This window comes from Excalfactoria chinensis, chromosome 5 (genome assembly GCF_039878825.1).
Source record: "Excalfactoria chinensis isolate bCotChi1 chromosome 5, bCotChi1.hap2, whole genome shotgun sequence".
NCBI lineage: Eukaryota > Metazoa > Chordata > Aves > Galliformes > Phasianidae > Excalfactoria > Excalfactoria chinensis.
Genome location: NC_092829.1, coordinates 5,201,763 through 5,220,346, shown reverse-complemented (window position 1 = coordinate 5,220,346; position 18,584 = coordinate 5,201,763). Strand labels below are relative to the sequence as shown.

The following is an 18,584-nucleotide window of genomic DNA, read 5'->3' as shown; positions in this document are numbered from 1 at the left end:
TTACAATATCAGAACTTGAGCAGTTACACAGATTGCATCCCTATGCCCTTTGCTATGCAATGAACAGCTGTGTGTAAGAAGTAGGAGAGCAAGAAGAGGAGACACACCGGCGCTGACAAACACTTGCCTTTCCAGCTGATCCAAACGCAAACAGGCCGAGGTCCTCATAGGAGGTGACAGCTGTGGATGAGAAGAAAGAAAAAAGCTAAAATATTCCTAACTGCAAAAATCACCCAAGAGCTCCAGCTTTGCCTTTTTATTTTTTCCCCTCTATAAACGAGCACAGCTCAGGATCCGATTAAGAGCCTATTTTATAACACAGCCTACTTACGAAACAGCATCAGCAAACGCATGTGTTCTTGCTACCAAATATCCACCCGACCATTCAGACTCACCAGAACTTCAACGTACCATTAAAACCAGCCTTATAAGAAATAATAGCACTGCACTGGGAGCAAACTGCCTTTCCTAGAGAGTTTTGCAGGCAACACAGATGAAGAACTTTGCCATTAGACTCACGAATGAGAGGCGAGCTATCTCTAGATTTTATTTCTTAAGTGCATGCTTGCTTTTAAGCGAGGACAGTCAGAGAAACGTGCCTTTCCCCGAACATAAACACCAATCAATCACCATGATGGCAGCTTTCAAAAACACAGCGCTCCTCACTTCCAAGACTGCTGAAGGTAAATGCCTTCCTGGGCTGCAATCTGTTACAAAAAGCAGACAGCAACAAACAAAACCAAGTGCGCCAAAGCAGGGGTAAAAGCAAAGCAAAGCAGCCTGCCCTTACTCGCACCTTTCCCAACTAATCACACCACAACAGCCTGCGGTTTCCTGAGCAGCCAGAGCTCACCTCTAACACTCAAAACAACTCAGAACGATCCCTTCTCAGAAAGGAGGAAATCATATTGAAGCCTTCTTTGTTGCTCTGCACTCTGCTACTAGAAGCTCTAACGACACCAAAAGGACGAAAGCTCCACAGAACGAACCAGAGCTCCAAGTGCCTCTAAGGGTAAAATTACCCTCCAAAGCACACAGCCCTCCTGATGCTCGCCTCCCCTTCCCTGGTTCCACTTGGTGGGCTACAGTTGCTCCTCCTGCTGCTTGTTCCTTCCACATCCAGGGCTGGGGGAGGAGGCGGCTCCATACCAGGGCTGCAATATTTAACACACTTAATTGTCTATTTCTAGGTTTCACCCTCTATTTTTCTTAGATTTATAAAGCAGTTAGCAGCAGATAAATAGCATTTTAGAAGGCCATCCCCATGGCATCAAACAAGAGCAAAATGTTAAATATATCTGAGAGCTGCTTGTAATGCATGGGAACAAATATGCTCTGCACAGAATTCCAAAGCAGCAACACGAAGCCTTGGAAGAGTTTTTGTAGTCATTCTGGTTTTGTAATCAATTCAGCCCTGCAAACACTGAGGGAGCGTTAATACTTAACCACGTTAATACTTAATCACATTACTTTGGTACTTTCAAAAACACATGGATCAAAACACCCAACACAACAACCAGAAATACATGCTGCCTGCCTGGGTTCATTTCTTATATGTTAGTAATGGGAATCATCCATTTCACCCCAAAGTTAAACTGGTGAGGAAAGCAAAGGCAATACTCACGAGCAGCTCCCAATGGATAAAAGCAAACAGCCGTGAAACTTCACGGGACATCCCTCTGAAATTCCTCATTCCTCCACTTAGACCATTTTGCCACCTCAAACCCTGAAACAGCTTCCGTAGCACTGGGTTCACACCAGGAGGAAACGCTGTCCAACCCAACCCCAACCCAAAGGCACTGTCTGTTTTCTAAGTCATTCGGCCTCACAAACCATTTGACCTGCTCAAAGCCACCCCGGACCAACATCACTTACAAACTCAAGGCACATCCTTGTTTTCAAACGACAACTTCAAAGCCCGCACGTTAAATTCTGCTCTGTTTGAAATGGAATTAATATTACAGCTTCCTTTTCAGGAGGGGTTTTATAGGTGGCCTTTTCCTAGCTCATTTTTTTTCAATATAGAACTACTAACATCACTTTCCCATCCCTTACTGTGGGTTAAGCTTAATACTATCACACTGTTCACAGATGAACGCATGCTTAACGTTAAAATACCCAGTGATTTACTTTGGAAGTATTTACACTTACTTCACTTTAAAAGGTCACACATCTCCCTTTTTAGAGTGGATATTCCAAGGAAAATCTATTTAACGTGCACTTACTTACTTTAGGAGTTCACAGGAACTACAGTGGATAAAATCATCACCATCACCCCCTCAAAACAACAGCCATAACTGCAGCAGAGATACCTGAGTGTAGCTCCAGAGCCAGGATGCCCACCAGCCCCACGTGCAAACTACTTATTGACCACACAGTGCTCATTTCAGACCGGGAAACTACTTCACCCCATCATTTAAGGCTGCTCCTTGCTTTTGGCTGTGAGCACTTCTAAAGTGCATCCTGGGGGTAAAATGTTGCTTTTGACAATAAATAAACAAGGAGTTAAACTATGCTGGTGTATTTAGGTCTCCAAGCCCAGCTTCCCACCTTCCTTCCTTCACAGTACCCCCAGCAGATCTTTGCAAGGATATCTTCCTATTATTTTACCAGATAACAACACAATACCATCTCGTGCCTGTAATATACAGAACTTAAGAGGTGAGCAAACATCACCAAGAAATATTTATCTCAATTATCTCAATTTCTCTTTTTAAATATGTATCTTTCTAGCTGTTTATCCCGGGTTCTGATTCCTCTCTAACAAGCAGAGCGTCAGAAAGAAAGAAGAACGCCAGCAAGCCATAAATCACTGAGCAGCCAGTACCACACACAGAAGTCGCCCTACCTCTGAAGAAGATTTTTAAGGAAGGCATGAAGCAGATCACTCAGTAGGTGAAGACAGGAGCAGCAGATCTAAGGAGAATTGAGAAGCAATGATCAGAGAGCACAGTGCTGCAGGAAGCACAGACTGCAAGGAACGGAGTGCAGCTTTCTCCCATCACCTTTGAAAAGAGGGGAAAGGAAATGAGATGGAAACAACAACCAGGTTCCTGGGAGAGATGGAGCCTTCCCACTGTGACAAGGCCCCTGTGTGCTGGAACTCAGGGAAGCAGCCAGGTGTTCAGTAGCAATTAAAAACAAGCAAGGATTAATACATTAGCAGCAGGCCAGAACTCAAATGTTAGGGCCTCCTGTTTGGACATTGTCAAAGCAGTGTGATTTCTAAGCAAGGACTGCACTACTCACTCAAGTATCAGAAATGCTGTGAGAACACACATCTGCGAAGTCTATAACGTAACAAAATCTGACAGCTATTCACTTCAAACAAGGGATACGTGTGCGTTACAATTAGAACCACGGCAGTTGGCTGCTTACTGAAGGCAACACCGAGGCTGCGTATAGAAAACCACACACCAAAATTATTTTGGTGGGGAAATACGAGCCCTGCCTTCTTGGGAGCAGGCCGGGTGCGCTCTGAGATATTCAATGAGAAGCCAGCTGGGCAGGACTGGGAATAAATCAGTTCGTTTGGCTTTTTACTTTTCACGTGAGACGTTTTGAAACGGCGGGGGTCTTTTTTAATGGCAAATGGCAATTGTCAGATGAACGCTGATGATCTTTGAGATCCTTTTCAACCCGGGCCATTCTGTGATCCGTAATGCAGGCAAGGGAAGGCTCCCAATGGATGGCGGTGGGACAGCTCCCTCACTTACCGGTCTGCGTGCACATGCTGAGCAGGAGGAACACGGAGTAAGACGCGAGGCTGGCGACCATCAGCAGCAGGATGCTGGAAGCACAACGTACCCACGTGAGTATCTCCCACGGAACAACGCATTTTCTATCTTTAAAAACGCTCCGTTTGCGGAAAAAACCGATAATCACAAGACAGGATTTCCTCATTTGGTGCCTTCCATTCAGGAGCCACACGGTCCTTCCACAGAGCGCACACGGGGTGAGACAAGGCACGAAGCACAGGGAGCACGGAGGCAGCCCTATCTCTAACACTGAGCGAACAGCTGAGCCCGCACGCTCCGCGCTGCTCCCCCCCGCTCCTCCACAGCTCACCTGAAGCCCAGGAGCCCGGTGCTGGCCATGGCGTAGGACAAGCCGAGGATGCCGCTGCCCATGATGGCGTTCATCAGGTTGAACACGGAGAGGCCGAACGAGGAGCCGCGCTGCGCCGAGCCCTGCGGGGACAGAGCGCTCAGCGCGAGGTGTCCGTCCGCCCGCCGCCCCTGCCCGCCGCCCTCACACGCACTGTGCCCGACGCCCCCGGCAGCAGCGGGGCGGTGTCCCCGTCCTCCTCGCTGTCGCTGTCGCCGTCCTCCCCCTGTCCGTAGTCCCGCTGCCGCCGGGCGGACACGTACCAGCCCCGCTGGGCCCCCCGCGGCGGCGCCTCCATGTCCGCACGGCGCCGCGGTCTGAGGGGAGCGGGGCGGGGCGAGGGAGGGGGCGGGGCGGGAGAGGGGCGGGGTTAGCGGGGAAGCCCCGCCCCAGCGCTAGAGGCGGCGCGCTTTGATGACGTAACCGGGTGCCGGCGCGCGCGGAGGGGCCCGGCATGAGGTGAGGGCGGGAATGGAAGGGGGGGGTTCGGTAACCATGGCAACCGCGCGGCCTAGGCTGCGGCCTGCGGGACGACGCGGGCCCTGCTCGGGGAGAGGCTGACGGCCGGCCTGAGGCGGGCTGGGCCGCGTTCCTTGGCCCGGCTGCCTCGCGGGGTGCCGAGGCTGTAGCCACTCCCCCATCCTTCCTCCTTGTTTCCTCTAACTCAGCCCGAAGGAATCTTCCCGGCGCCGCTCGTGGCTGTGGGAGGGGAGGAGAGAGCTGGGAGCAGCGGGGGAAGACAGCTCTTCCCAGAGCCGATGCTGCCGTTCCTCTCGCAAAAGGCGCCGTGATGATTTCCAGTTGGGCCCGGCGTGGTGGAGATTAAACCTCGGGCTGCTCTGGTAACGGGGGGTCCGTGCTAACTGGGTCAGCGGCCTTCAGCTGGGGGGAAGGGGAGAGCTGGAGAGAGAGGACGGGATGCTCCGGCCTCTGAGTTGAGCCTGCCTCCTCCAGAGCACTGTCATGAATGCAGGTTTATTTTTGAGTCAGCGGGGAAGGGAACTTTGTGGGGCCAAAAGGCCTGAATGAGGAAAATGAGCTGGTGGGGAGCACTGGGGTGTGCAGGGCAGGAGCAGGGCCAGGGCCAGGGCATGGCACCTGCACCCCAGGGCCTGCAGCAGGGAGCCGTGTTATGGACTCGGAACCATTCCGGCTGGAAAAGACCACTAAGATCAGCAAGTCCAACCCCAGCCCACCCCCCCCCGTGCTCAGTGCCACATCTCCACAGTTCTGGAACACCTCCGTGGACGGTGACCCCACCACTCGCTGGGCAGCTGCATCACCACTTTTCCTGACCATTTTCCTCGTATCCAGTCAGCTTATATTGTGCAGGCCACTGGAATGGCTGCCTTCTCCTCATCCTCCAGCCTTAAGGCAAACTGCCTGAGTAGACAGGACAACATCAGCCTCCAGTGCTGTCAGCATCATCCATTCCTGTCTAGGAGCAGCCTGGATCAGCACAGAGCTCCTTTTCAAGTCCTCATCCTATGAGCAAGCTCTGGAGCATGGTTCAGCCATCTGAGCAGCCATTACTCATGTTACCCTGTAATGCTAGAAGAATCCTCCATTTAATTCTTTGCCTTTCTGGCAGGTGATGCGGTTCATGGAGCAAAGGCAGTACTGTGTGCAACCCATACTGCTGGGATATGAAGGCAGAAACTCCCACTGAGCATCTGTGACCACTGTTGCTAATAGTTGTTTTCAAGCAACCGCTGCTTGGTAATGCATTTATCAGGGGCAGAAGGGATCCGGCAGTAGGATCAAGACAGTAGAAGTTTTATATTTGGCTTCCTGGGATGAATGCTGCATTTATTAGAATAGAGGGAGGCCATCGTATTTTGGCAGGAGAGGTTTATCTCACTGCTTAAAGTCAGTCGGTGTGTTAAGTTCAAAAAGATGGTTGCAAAAGGACAGAAATTTGTCGTGTATAATTGGTAATAAAGGGGTTTACAAAACTATTGTGGATTCCCTGGTACACATGGAAGTTCTAGTTAAAGAGAACAGCAAATCCATATGATTTGCAGCCTTTTTAATGGAACGGTTACATAATGTCTATAAAATGAATGATTTCTCTTCTAGGATATTATGGCGATTTGGGTACTCCGCCAGACTACTGCAAACTAATCATTATAGGACAGCTGCATCAAATACCTCATCTCCTGCTGTTTGGATGCTGTTGGCACAGCGTTCTGGCCGAACACCTGCACTCTTTGCAGTGGTTCAGAAGAGGAGAATTCACACAATGCCTGAAGCAGCGCAGGGTAACCCAAACCCAGAGCTGTATTCGCCGCATCCTGAAGTGCGTGGGATGATGCTGCTCAACCGAGAGGCTTTTAAAAGGACGGTCGTTGTTCCAGCTCTTAAAGTAAAGAAAGAAATCGTCCATACTTTGCTGAAGTCCCTAAAACATGCGGTATTGCAGAGACCCGGTCTGAAGCGAGTGGTTGAGGATCCAGAAGATGAGGACAGTAAACTTGTTATATTGGATCCTCATAAAATACCGGAATTCTCATTGGGAGAGTCAGAGAAAGAGGTATTAAAGCAGCTTCACGTTAGTCCCGAGGTGTCCAAGTACCATTTGGAACTGACTTATGAGAATTTCAAGTCAGACGAGATCCTGCGAGCAGTCCTGCCCGAAGGCCAAGATGTCACCTCTGGCTTTAGCCGCGTCGGTCACATCGCTCACCTGAATCTTAGAGACCATCAGCTCCCTTACAGACATTTGATCGGTAGGTGAATAACTCTCATCAGAGAAGTTATTTCATTTCCAAAGGTATTTTTACAATTAAAACTACGACGTGTACAAAGAGAACTCACAAGAACTCTATTCCCTTATATTTTGACATTAAATAGCTTTGTGCTGATGCTTCACCTGTACACAGAAGACACAACTCTTTCCTCTGAGCAGTAACTGTGGTCTCACTGCGCTGAGCTTTGTGTCAGGGATAAGTGTGTGCTTCACTGAGATCCAATAGTGTGCAGTCATTGTGGGGGAGGCTGTTGTGATATATGTTTGCTTTTATAAATGTAAAAGTACACTGCAGTGCTTTTATCTTCTACGTAAAGTTAAGAGGTTAACCAGAATATCTCCTGTCCTCTTTTCAGGCCAGGTTATAGTTGACAAGAACCCAGGAATCACCTGCGTGGTGAATAAAACCAACATCATTGACAGCACATACAGAAATTTTCAAATGGAAGTGCTTGCAGGAGAGAGCAACCTGGTAACCAAGGTACAAGACGTGAAACCCTCTTACTTTCAACTTGGTGTGCTAAAGCCTGAAGCCATCTACTGGAGAGCTGTGGTGGGAAGACACCGTGAAGGCCATTCCCTTGCCCAAGGAATGCATTTGAATTGTCAAGTCAGAAGTGACAAGCAAACATTCTGCAGATGGTATTAGTTCCTTAGGCATCCATCTGGTGTACCATTGAGTGCACACTAAAGAATGCCAATACACGTCAGCGTGTTTCTTGCTGGCAAAGCAGACACTGCAGTGAATTGGAATAAGTTACTTCAGAACCACGCAATTCAGTGTAGTGGTGTGGAGAGAGTATTGTATTGCATCGCGCTCTTGTCTGAAGAAACGCTTTGTTTCTAGGTCTGTTGGTAGGATGAGGGTCATCTTGAAGTTTGGGGTTGGATCTGCTTCCAGACTCTGTCACCTGGAGAGATAAAATGTGGTGTTTTTCCAGACAGCACAACTGGCTCCCAGTGGCTCTGGGTTTGGCTGACTGCTGCCATTCTCGTGCTTTATCAGTCTCAGACACTTATTTATTGTGTAGGCTCAGTGCTAAGGAGGGTTTGAGGCATCTTCCCAAGATCTGCTTTCAATAATGGAGTTGTCAGACAGCCATGAAAAGCTTCAGATTTTGTTTTTTATGGTCATTTTAAGCTGTTGCTTTACTTCCACCTGGCGATTAAGAAATGTGCAGGTCAGCCATCGGGACTGACAGTTGAAACATTCCTTATGGCTATTTATGACGAGCAGACCTGTTTGTACACGTTGCACATATACTATCAATGGGACCAATGCCAGTCTATAGTTACCTTTTATTTTTTAGCTGTCTTCATTATTGATGTTGCTTTAACATGCCTGGAATTTGAACACAGACACTTACCCAAAGGTTTCTGTCTTCCAGGTCAAAGAAAATAATTTCACATATGAACTGGACTTTGCCAAAGTCTACTGGAACCCCCGCCTTTCCACAGAACACGGCCGTATCGTTGAGCTTTTAAAGCCCGGTGACGTCCTTTTCGATGTCTTTGCTGGGATTGGACCTTTTGCTATTCCAGCAGCAAAGAAAAAGTGCGTTGTATTTGCAAATGATCTCAATCCAGAGTCCTACAGCTGGCTGCTGCACAACTGCAAGCTAAACAAAGTAGACGGCAAAATAAAAGCATTCAACATGGATGGCAGGGACTTCCTCCTGGGGCCAGTGAGAGAAGAGCTAAGGAAAGAGCTCACACTTGTAAAAGAGCAGAAAACAGCTTTTCATATAGTCATGAACTTGCCAGCTTTGGCTATTGAATTTCTGGATGTTTTCAGGCATCTCTTAGTCGGAGAGCCCTGCAGCGCTGCTGTCCTCCCCACAGTGCACTGCTATGGCTTCTCCAAACATGAAAACCCAGCCAAAGACATCCAGGAACGGGCTGAGGCTGCTCTGGGAGCCTCCCTAGAGGGACGCTGCTCTACTTACCTGGTTAGAAACGTTGCTCCAAACAAGGAGATGCTGTGCATAACTTTCCAGATTCCAGCGGACGTGCTGTACAAGAGGCCCTGCCCTGCTGAAGGTAAGGGATGATCCTTCTGGCATGTGGATTTCAGGCTGCGTTTCTGCTGCTTGAGGTTGGTCCCACCTCATCAGTCCCGTGGGCCACTTGTGCCACAAGTGTGTGTGTGCCACAGCTGCAGGGCTTCACACACCATCAGCAACCACGGTCCTCCCCTCTGATCCCAGCAGGAGCCTCCAGGGACTGCACAGGATCCTCCCACAGCCATAAAGCAGAGTTTTTGCCTTTAGATATCCTCAGTGACCAACAAATCGCTCATTAATTTATTGTAGAAACCAGTTTCAGTGACGCTGAGCTGGGCACAGTGTGACAAGTTGGAATAGGGAGACTTTCCATCTGCAGTTACATGAACCAGAAGGAGCTTTTAATAAGATTTTAATGCCACAAAACATTTTTATGCTGTTCTGTGCTGTGCTGAGATGCAGGTCAGAATGCAGCTCAGTGCAGGTGTTTTGAAAGTCCTCTTCAGCAGTCCATGAAGGAAAGACCTCCCTTTATTGCTGTACCAGTCTTCATTTGTGTTTGGGCTCACTGCTTCTAGTTCAGTCCCCTGTGTGCTGCGTGGCTTGTGCTTCAGTTTGTCTATTTACTGCACACTCAATAACTTTTCCAACTTTCTTCCAGACAAACCAGCCTTGAAGCGCCTGCGTACCTGCCAAGATGTTACTGAAGAAGGCTTACAGAGCTGAAAACCAGAGTTCTGGTAACGACTGCTTAGTCTGCATCAGGTGTGCTTAGGTTACCTCTAGTCCTCCCCTTCAATTGTTACCCACCTCAGGTGCAGAGATGCACAGTGTGCTGTAACCTTCCTTTGTGAGCGCTGCTTCCTGCATTCATTGTTTTCTAACTGTGGGATCAATCACCTGATTCTGTTCTTCTTACTGCAATAAATCAAACGTTGCTGTTTTTGTACAAAAACGTATTGTCATACTCTGTCATTTCACACCCTGTCATAACGCAGACTGGGACGGTCTGTGTTATTTTAGTGCAGTTTGCAGTGAGAACAGATTTGAATACGTGGTAGGACCTAGCAGGATGCTTTGTGTAACCCCCTCAGTGACAGCACAGAATAGGATCCTCTCTGACAAATGGTCTTTAGGAGTACTGGATTACTCTTAGCAGAGGCACAGACAGCTCTGCTGTAAGCAAAGCAGCCTTTCAGAGGCTGACCCTTTAAGGTACATTGGGGCAGCAGTAGCCATGTGTAGCTCCTTTGCTTTTGGAGTAATAAATGCTTTTTACCACTAGGAGACTGAGCTGGGGTTTAGCTGACTCCTGGCTTAGAGTTAAAACAGGACATACCTTAATGCTATTTGCACACTTGCAGAATAAAGGCGCGTTTCTGTTCAAGCACCGGACTGAAAACCAGTAGGTGGCTGCTGGGTCCTCCTCTCATTGTGAGCCTTTCTCCTCTCCGTCTGTTCTTTCTCCAAGCTGTCCCCTACCCCTGTTGCAGCCTGTGGATGATCCCTGACTGGCTGTTTGTATTCTGCAGGGATTCAACAAAGCATTGCCCTTAATTTCCTTTTCTTCCTTATCCAAACTATTGTTGGGCAACGTCAACCGCAGACCATTTATTTGGGTAGGGAACTCACATCACACTCTCGGTTTCAGATACTTTCCTTCGGCCCAAGCTCACTCATAGCAACACTTGCTAGATGTCCCTCACCCTCCTCATTGGGGCCCGCACTCTGTCCTAGTGCTCACCAGCCCGCTGCTCTAGATCAGCTTTGCTCAGTGGCTCTGTTACAGCCTTACAGCCCTTTTCCCTCAGCCATACAGCCAGGCTTCCACAGCCCGATTACTGCTAGATTGCATTTATCAGACTAGGGGGAAAACAGCCATGATGACTCACTCATACTATCTGAAGGCAGCTGTACAGATTGCTTCCCCGGCCTGCCACTCCAGCGCCAGCATTCCTCCGCTGGCCGTAAAACGGTATCACAGCGACTTTAACCTATTTGTCCTTTCTGTCAGTGACAGTCACATCGCATCCTACCAGCCACGGCTCCTCCCAGAGCAGGAGCTGGACTCTCGCCTCCAGGTTACGCCGCCATCGCTGCTGTGCGATACGTTTCCTAGCACCACAGCACACCCTCCTCCAGCTGCTCTTTGCATTTCTCACCAACGCTGCGAAGCTGCTGTTGTTTGTCACAGCTCTCCATAAACGCCGCGGTGGCGATGAGGGCGCTGACCATCCTGGCACGATGCGGTCACCCAGTGAGCTGAGCCAACTCCGTGAGCTGTAACTGACAGAATGCAGAGCCCTTTGTGTCTGTTGATTCACAGTCCCAGCCTGGGGCTTCTTGGCACTACTGCAGTGAGAGAAACAAGGCTCTGATCACCTTGTTGCTGCCTACATCACGCTGATTTTCAGTACGTGACCAAAATTCCTCAGGGCAGGGAGAGTTTTAGTGCTCAGCAGAAGGATTATATGCTATAGCAGAATGACTTGAGTTTACATGCAGGTGAATGGATTACATTTAACTACACTCAAAATTAGGGTGTTTTTTTTCCCATGTTTGTGCGCAGCTCCAACTTTTGCGTACACACCTTGTACATTTAAATAGCAAAAGCTACCCAGCGTGCAGCCAAGTGGCAGCAGCACGCGGTACCTATCAGCACACCTGTGCAGTTCTGCGTTCATTAGCTTAAAAAGCTGAGGCTGAACAGATTGAATGGAAACTGGATCTTCAGTAAGGTGCATCCTGGGTCCGGGTTAGCACGGAACAGCACAGTGCTCCTGGCTGCTGCCACGGCCTGACAGCGGCCTGAGCTGAATCCCACAGGAGCTGCCAGAGCTTCTGGCTGCCAGGGAAACCAGCAAGCAGATCTGGTAGCAGTGGCAGCCATCTGCCGTGAGATGAGGAACAGGTACATCAAGGACATGTAAACTCGCAGGCCTTCTTACAGACAAGAGGAAAGGAAGCAGAGCCTTCGTGGACAGAAGGCTGAAAGAAGCGCTCAAGGCCAGACTACGACAAGTGTACAAGTGGTCTCCAACACAGCTGAGGCCCGCAGCACCCAGCCCAAGCACTCCCTTCTCCAGGCCAGGCAGCGCTCAGCAGGCTGTGCCTTTCCACACCTCAGCCCCGCACACAGCATTACCTGTCAGCAACACTTGGCACAACAGGACTTGAAGAGAACATGTTGGCATCTCCCTCCCCTGTCCTTCATAAAGGAAGCACTGAGTCTGGAATGGAGCTTATTCTTCTCTTTATTAAAACTCAGAAAAAAATACATTTGGTCAGTACTCTCCTCAGAGCAGTATTCAACAACTAGTCGTGGATGACATAAAAAGTGGTCCAGGCTTTACTCTAAAGGCACACGTTATCCTGAATGGCTTCCAGTCTCCTGCAGTTTATCCATACCCATGGGGAAAGCATGCCAAGACAGGACCCTGTTCCTGCTGCAGTCAGCATGAGCGAGGGGAAGGGATACATGAGAGCAGCAAATGGAGCGGCCAGGTTTGTCCCAGCAGCCAAAGGGGAGGACGGTCCTGCCAAAAGAAGCTCCTGCACACTTGGCACAGGAGGTGCAAACAGAGCTAAGGAAACAAAACCAACTGGGACTACTTCAAGGAACCAGCGGTATACACAGATCTCCTTGACTGCCTTACAGGAGCACGGTGGAAAGACCTTCAGCTAAAACTTGGCTTGTTTTCCGGACGGAGGTAACAACCGAGTGACAACAGGAAGGATCCGACACAAGAGTCGTGTCAGCACAGTTCCATGTTCCTCGTCTTGCCCAGCTGACAGGAGGAAAAACCCCCTTGTCTGAACTGGGGAAGGCAGTTTTATGGGAAGAAAATGTAGGCTCGAATATTGACACTAAATGTTATAATCGAAACGGCATTTAAACGCTTGTGCAAATAAAACCCTGCAATAAGAGTTAAACCACGAACTTTAAAAACTTAAAAAGTCTGGATTTATTTAAAGAAATTTACAAGTGTATCCTTTTTTTAAAGCCTCAAACACACGCAGCTGAGTTATTCACATCTTCCATTAGATGTGGCTTTATTGCTTCAGCCTCCCTCAGCAAAGCGCCACATGACTAACGAGCTTCCCCGCTCCACAAAGATGCATCTACCATTTTACAAAGCCCTGGTGCAGACTTCGTTGGTTTGGTTTTTCTTCCTTTAGCCCTGAAACACAGCTGGTTTGACACAGAAAAGTGACTGCAGTTAAGCCATTGTGCGATGGCAGCAATTTTACCAACCTCTGCCGCCTTATCTTGCTCCTCACCTCGTCCCCTTATTGCAGCTGGTGTATGCTGGCTAACTGGGGAACCAGAAGAGACCACTGAAAGCATCCTGCAAGGCTCGGTGGCACGCAAGGGAAGAAGTGTAGCCCCCAGCAAGATCCTGTGGGGAAGCGGCTCGTACGTGGTTCAGGTATCTGGAACAGTGAGAAGCATTACGTTAGCACAGGAAGAAGCATAATAAAAGGCAGGGGGCTCTGCCTAACACAATTAGCAGAATCTCTCACATTCTGAACGCCAGATAAAACGCATCACAAATGAGAACTGCTTTGCAGCGTGAGTTGCTGAGTTTCAGAGAGCTGTTGTGATTCATCACTCGGTAAGTGTAGGTCCTGGGAAGTCCTTCCACCTCTGGCTTGGTAATTGAAGCATCAGCTTGCAGAACACATACAGCCCTTTATAATGCTATCCCGAGAAACCTAAACCAGCTGCACTTCTGGCAGGAAAACACAAGACCACCAGTTAAATATCCAAAACAGTTGCATCTTTTAATTTACAACTATACGCCGCTTCCATAAAGAGTATATAAAACAGGTCAGGTTTTATAGGTAAGACATAATAAACAGTTGTACCCATTGATGCCATAAATGTGTAGAAAAAGAGGTTACTTCAAAATGATTAATTACAGCTAAAAACTATTTCTTGCACCCAATAACCACAACACACCGACACGAGCAACACTGCTGAGCTATCGTTGGTGAGATGCTAAAGGCAAGAAACAATTTGCCCACGATGGCTGAACTAAGGTGAGTTTTGCTGCCTGGCACCAGGGCACAAACTTTGTCTCTTTAATTTTTGGAGGAAAATCTCATCCTTCCCCAAGGCCTTTTACAACTGCTGTGGGAAACAGGAGCTCCTTCCCCAGCCAGGAATAATGAAGGATCCTGACGGTACCAAACAATCTCCTCCCAAGCACTGGTGTGAAATTACCTCCACCCTCCAAACCAGAGACTCTTACAAAACCAATTCCCATCGCAGACAGATTGCACTTCTATCACATTTCTTTCATCGCACAAGCTTTACTTTCCACTTCTGTACAGAACGGTCCAGAGAAAACAGGGATTATTTTATGTTTCTATATTAACCAAGGTTGGCTGTGCATTTTTCATAGAGTCATAGAATCACCAAGGTTGGAAAAGACCTAAAAGATCATCCAGTCCAACCGTTCACCTATTACTAATAGCTCCCACCAAACCATGTCCCTCAATACAACATCCAACTGCCCCTTGAACACCCCCATGGTCGGTGACTCCACCACCTCCCTGGGCAGTGCATTCCAGTGCCTGACCACCCTTTATGAGAAGTAATACCTCCTAATGTCCAGCCTGAATCTCCCCTGCCGCAGCTTGAAACCATTCCCTCTGGTCCTATCACTAATGACACTAGAGAAGAGGCCGACCCCCAGCTCACTGCAACCTCCCTTCAGGAAGTTATAGAGAGCTATAAGGTCTCCCCTGAGCATCCTCATCTCCAGGTCCTCTTTTGGTTACTTTTTTAATAGATCACTAAAGGAAGAGAGGCAGAGTCTATTGTTTCCCTTCTTTTAGGTCAGCCAAAGTTGGGGTAGTAACAGCAACAAGCCCTGATTTACAGATACTACAGCATTTCCAGTTAACTGATACACGATCTGCAAAGCAATACGGGACCCTTCTTGCCAAAAAGGCTCCCATCAGCTCTTCCTAGGGCAACATGCTCCCGTGACACAAGCACGACGTGCTGCTGGCTGACAAGTAAGGTCTTTATTTTCCTGTTAAGTATCTAAACCTAATGCTCTTGACCCATTTAATTACTGCGGTGCACCAGGCAATTGCAAAGAATGTGCCACGCTGCAGCCCCACAATGAGAAGGGAATGTTGCGACGGCTTTTCCACGCCGATCCCCATCTGTGCTGTTGAATCCTGCCATGCCCATCGCCGCAGCGTCTCTCTGAACTGGATTCCTGGGGTTTCTGGCAGAGGTCAGCAACTCTTTTCATCTGCACCTTTAGAACAGCACCAGGAAGAAGCGCCTGCCAAGTCTTGTTTCCAAAAGTCAGGCTCAGTTAGGACCTGGGAGCTGGAGGTAATTGCTCTGACTAGTTAGCAAATTCCAGCACACTGGGTCTGTTTTTCATAGGTTTATTTTAAGGACCTGTAAATCTTATAAGCAGAAACCAGGAAAAGAGAGGTTTGTTTTTTTTCTGGCGCTCGGTTTTTTAACATAACTCGTATTTACCGAGGGCAGACTAAGCTCTGAAGTTAAAAAACAGAAAAGCCTGTGCTATTATTTCTGAACGAGGCTAAGCAGCACTGTGCTCCCTGCACCACGGTTTCACACTTCCCATTCACTGCAATGCAGGCACTCCGAGTCACGCTCTGCCCAAGCAGGCCCCTTCCCCTCGCTGCAGCCCTTGGATGTTGATCTTCCCCATTAACCTTTCACATCGGTTAAAACACATCATATTTTGTTCTTCATGAGCCTTAAGGGCTTTCATTCCTGACCTTCAGTTTCTCATCGCCACGTGAAAAAAAGGCTCCTGTATTCAGGGAAGAAGGTGTCATTTGCACTTGGTTCAGCCTCAGCACCAAGCTGGTCATTGCTGGGGCTGGGCTTCCTTTCTGCTCTGTGTTTTCCCAAGGCCGTGTCACCGTCACTTCATCAGAACAACTGCAGCAGCCAGAGAAGCACACAGCAGCACTCAGCACACCGGCGGGCTGCATCCCTGCACTGCTGCTTCGGAAGGCTGGGGGACCTGACACCACACAGAAGCAGCTGGGATTGCTGGCAAATGCTCTCACTGCTCAAAGGCTGCCTTCACTGCACTGCCTGACTTCCTCCAGGCTGAGATGCTGCAGGCACTCAGTGGTCCCAGTCTGAGCAGCCCCCACCATGCCTCCTCCTGCTCTGCTCACCAGTCACACCAAGAGCCTCACAGCATCACCCTGCATCGTCCTTCTCATCACCTCAGCATCTCCTCCGGTCTCACCACGCTCCAGTATGTGGTTCCCATACAGCTTAAGCCACCTGATGCTGGCGAGGATGGGGCATCGCATTTCCTCCCACCACAGCACAGATGAGCCAATTCAGACAGCTTGGCTCCTAAAGGGGTGCTTGCTTTTCTCTTGCCTTCCAACACAACCAGTCTGTGATTCTATATGTGAAAGTAATGTACAAAGAAGACACCTTCTGTAATGGATCTTGACTGAACATGAAGTGGAAATGGGAGCTCTCTCAATTCACTCCCCCAGAGGAGGTTGCTGAGAAAACATGGTGCTGGCTGCTCGTGCTGCTCTTCCCATTCTGGTCTTGTCCTGGGCCCCACCAGGTGCTCTGCAACCCAAGGAAAGGGAAACCACAGGAACCAGCAAAGCATCATTCCCTATTCACCATTAGAGGAGTAAGAAAAGGATAAGCTTGGCCCATTTACCTGGACTGAACACAGCTATGGACACTTCAATGCAGCCCCCACAGACCAAGATGCAAGTTTTGATGCTTTTCTAGGGGGTGATGCAAGTGGAAGGGTTCGCCTAGAACATCCCATGCAAAGAGACTGCTGAGCTCTACCTGCATCGCCCTCTGTGGGGGTCACACATTCTGGCTTTCCTTCCTCCCCCCTGGTGGCGCTTGGCATGTAGAAAGCCTTTGGGAGCATCTCTGGGGCTCTTCTCCCACTTGTAAGTCTTACCGAAACTCATTAAAAACTTCAGAAGCATCCAAGGGAAGTTGGAGACAGTGCAATCAAACAAGCAAACCGAGCTAAAAATACTACCCAGATGACAAACCAAAACCCACTGTACTTCCCTCCACCCACCAGTCAGACACCCCTTATGCATAAGCACTTGGGGCTATTTCACATGATCACCCCCATTTGACCGAGACAAACATACTCCCACTGGTGTATCTGCAGATGCCTGGAGGTATGTGTGTGTTTGGCACACAGATTTCCTTTTTTCTTTTAATCTGTGAGACGTTTTAAGGAGGTAGAGACATGAAAGATCACTGAGTTGTTTGACAAAGACAAGATAGTGTAATTGTAATCCACGGCACAGATTTACTGTTCATCTGATGATCTGCAGTATCCAGGAGAGAAAGTAACAGTGCAGACGTTAGACCTGGGATATTTTCCAGATTCATCATTTAAATAATACATACTACTCTGGAAAACTGTGTAAAGCATTAGTAAAGTAGTAGCATATGTTGCATTCCTGACTCTTCCTGAGACAGTACTTCCTCCATATTGACCAAGTCTCCAAAATAAGCTATCAACGCATTATTTAGAGTATTCTTTAAGAGAGGGGTTTCTATCAGACAGAAGATGCACAAACTGATTTTCCTTGGGCAGTTTCTTTGTTGAAGGCTGTGTGACCTGGGTTATTCTACAGCCTCTGAGCAGACAGGAACTGAGCTCTTCACTCACCTTCGTCTTGGTTTGAACTGGTTCTAGGATGTGACCTACACAACCAAAGCAGAATTTGTTGACAAAATATACCAGGTTCATCGTTGTTCTTCATTAAATGGGCCTGGGAAACTCATTCAGGAACAGCCCTCTGCTAGGTAGTAGAAAAGAGCAGTTTTGCCCTCCCTATCTCAGACAAGGTCAAAAACACAACCTGCAAGGTTGATGATAAAAGCAGCAGTCCGGAATATCAATTCAACATGCACAGACTCACTACACACCTGATCCCAAGTCCTCACAAGTCAAAAAGCCATCTTCCATCTATTTGAACACTCTTTGGGGTCTGCCATTACATCCAGATTATATAAACAAACCAGCTGTCACTGGTGTTTGAAAGTCCAGCCTGTACACTGCCTGCTGCAATGTACAACCCAGCTGTAAGGCAACCATCAGCTCCTTGCAGGCCCAGCTCCATCCCTGTTGCAGGCTTTGCACCATACCCAGGGTCAGGCTTCTAGCAGCTGCACTTCTTCCTGCCCCCCCCAGGACAACAAGGACCAAAAACTCTTGTAGAGCTGAATGAGAAAAACTGTTCACCAGAAAGGAGTAAGTCCTGGGCTGCCTCCAGGAACCAAGATGGCATTGGGTTGATCAACGCGGTGTAACAGTTTTAATTACTCCAATTGGAGTAGCAGGCAGGCAGCCCCCCAGCTGCAAAAACCCACGGCTTTCTGTTGTTTTTCAATGCCTCTGGATAGTTCTGTTTACACAATCGCAGCCATCGGTGTGAATGCCTAAAAACTGCTAAGTGCAGCAAGGTCCAAATGGGACAGATCCCAAGGCAGACATTAAAACACTTATTTTTAACCAGATTATGTCACCTGTTAGTCTTGCAACGGGGCAAGACCAAATGCAGCCCGTAACACAGGGGTACAAGGAAAAGTCAGCCTACATGCCACGATACAAATTTGGCTGCAGAAAAAGAACGGCCACAGACAACAGTGAGCTACCATAAATACCAGGAAACCTCAGCAAGATTTCAACTCCATTTGC

At 48.5% G+C, this 18,584-nt stretch overlaps 3 protein-coding genes across 6 annotated transcripts in view; 1 reads left to right on the top strand and 2 right to left on the bottom strand.

The window, feature by feature from the left end:
- The window catches only part of SLC38A6 (solute carrier family 38 member 6), a 36,296-nt gene extending 31,858 nt beyond the window's left edge, over nucleotides 1-4,438 (bottom strand). For both annotated transcript variants that reach the window (XM_072337680.1, XM_072337681.1), the window contains exons 1-4: nucleotides 4,262-4,438; nucleotides 4,069-4,190; nucleotides 3,717-3,790; nucleotides 128-180 (exon numbers count right to left, since the gene is read on the bottom strand). In XM_072337680.1, the coding sequence (XP_072193781.1) occupies nucleotides 128-180; nucleotides 3,717-3,790; nucleotides 4,069-4,190; nucleotides 4,262-4,405 (393 nt within the window). In that variant the 5' untranslated portion in view covers nucleotides 4,406-4,438. The remainder of the gene's footprint in view (nucleotides 1-127; nucleotides 181-3,716; nucleotides 3,791-4,068; nucleotides 4,191-4,261) is intronic.
- Nucleotides 4,439-4,470: 32 nt separating this feature from the next.
- On the top strand, nucleotides 4,471-10,257 carry TRMT5 (tRNA methyltransferase 5). 2 transcript variants are annotated; one of them, XM_072337946.1, is made up of 6 exons: nucleotides 4,535-4,566; nucleotides 4,776-4,949; nucleotides 6,187-6,836; nucleotides 7,213-7,337; nucleotides 8,245-8,896; nucleotides 9,521-9,808. In XM_072337946.1, exons 1-6 carry the CDS (start codon nucleotides 4,562-4,564, stop codon nucleotides 9,583-9,585), a joined length of 1,671 nt encoding a protein of 556 aa, XP_072194047.1. In that variant the 5' UTR covers nucleotides 4,535-4,561; the 3' UTR covers nucleotides 9,586-9,808. The 2 variants fall into 2 exon arrangements, with proteins under 2 accessions (XP_072194048.1, XP_072194047.1); XM_072337947.1 differs by lacking the exon at nucleotides 4,776-4,949 and having other exon boundaries at nucleotides 4,471-4,566; nucleotides 9,521-10,257.
- A 1,838-nt stretch (nucleotides 10,258-12,095) lies between these two features.
- The window catches only part of MNAT1 (MNAT1 component of CDK activating kinase), a 113,631-nt gene continuing 107,142 nt past the window's right edge, over nucleotides 12,096-18,584 (bottom strand). Inside the window, exons 8-9 of one of the 2 annotated variants that reach the window (XM_072337732.1) lie at nucleotides 13,141-13,293; nucleotides 12,096-13,051 (exon numbers count right to left, since the gene is read on the bottom strand). In XM_072337732.1, coding sequence (XP_072193833.1) covers nucleotides 13,173-13,293 — 121 coding nt within the window. In that variant the 3' untranslated portion in view covers nucleotides 12,096-13,051; nucleotides 13,141-13,172. Of the gene's footprint in view, nucleotides 13,294-18,584 lie in introns of both variants that reach the window. The other variant, XM_072337731.1, reaches the window with a different exon arrangement.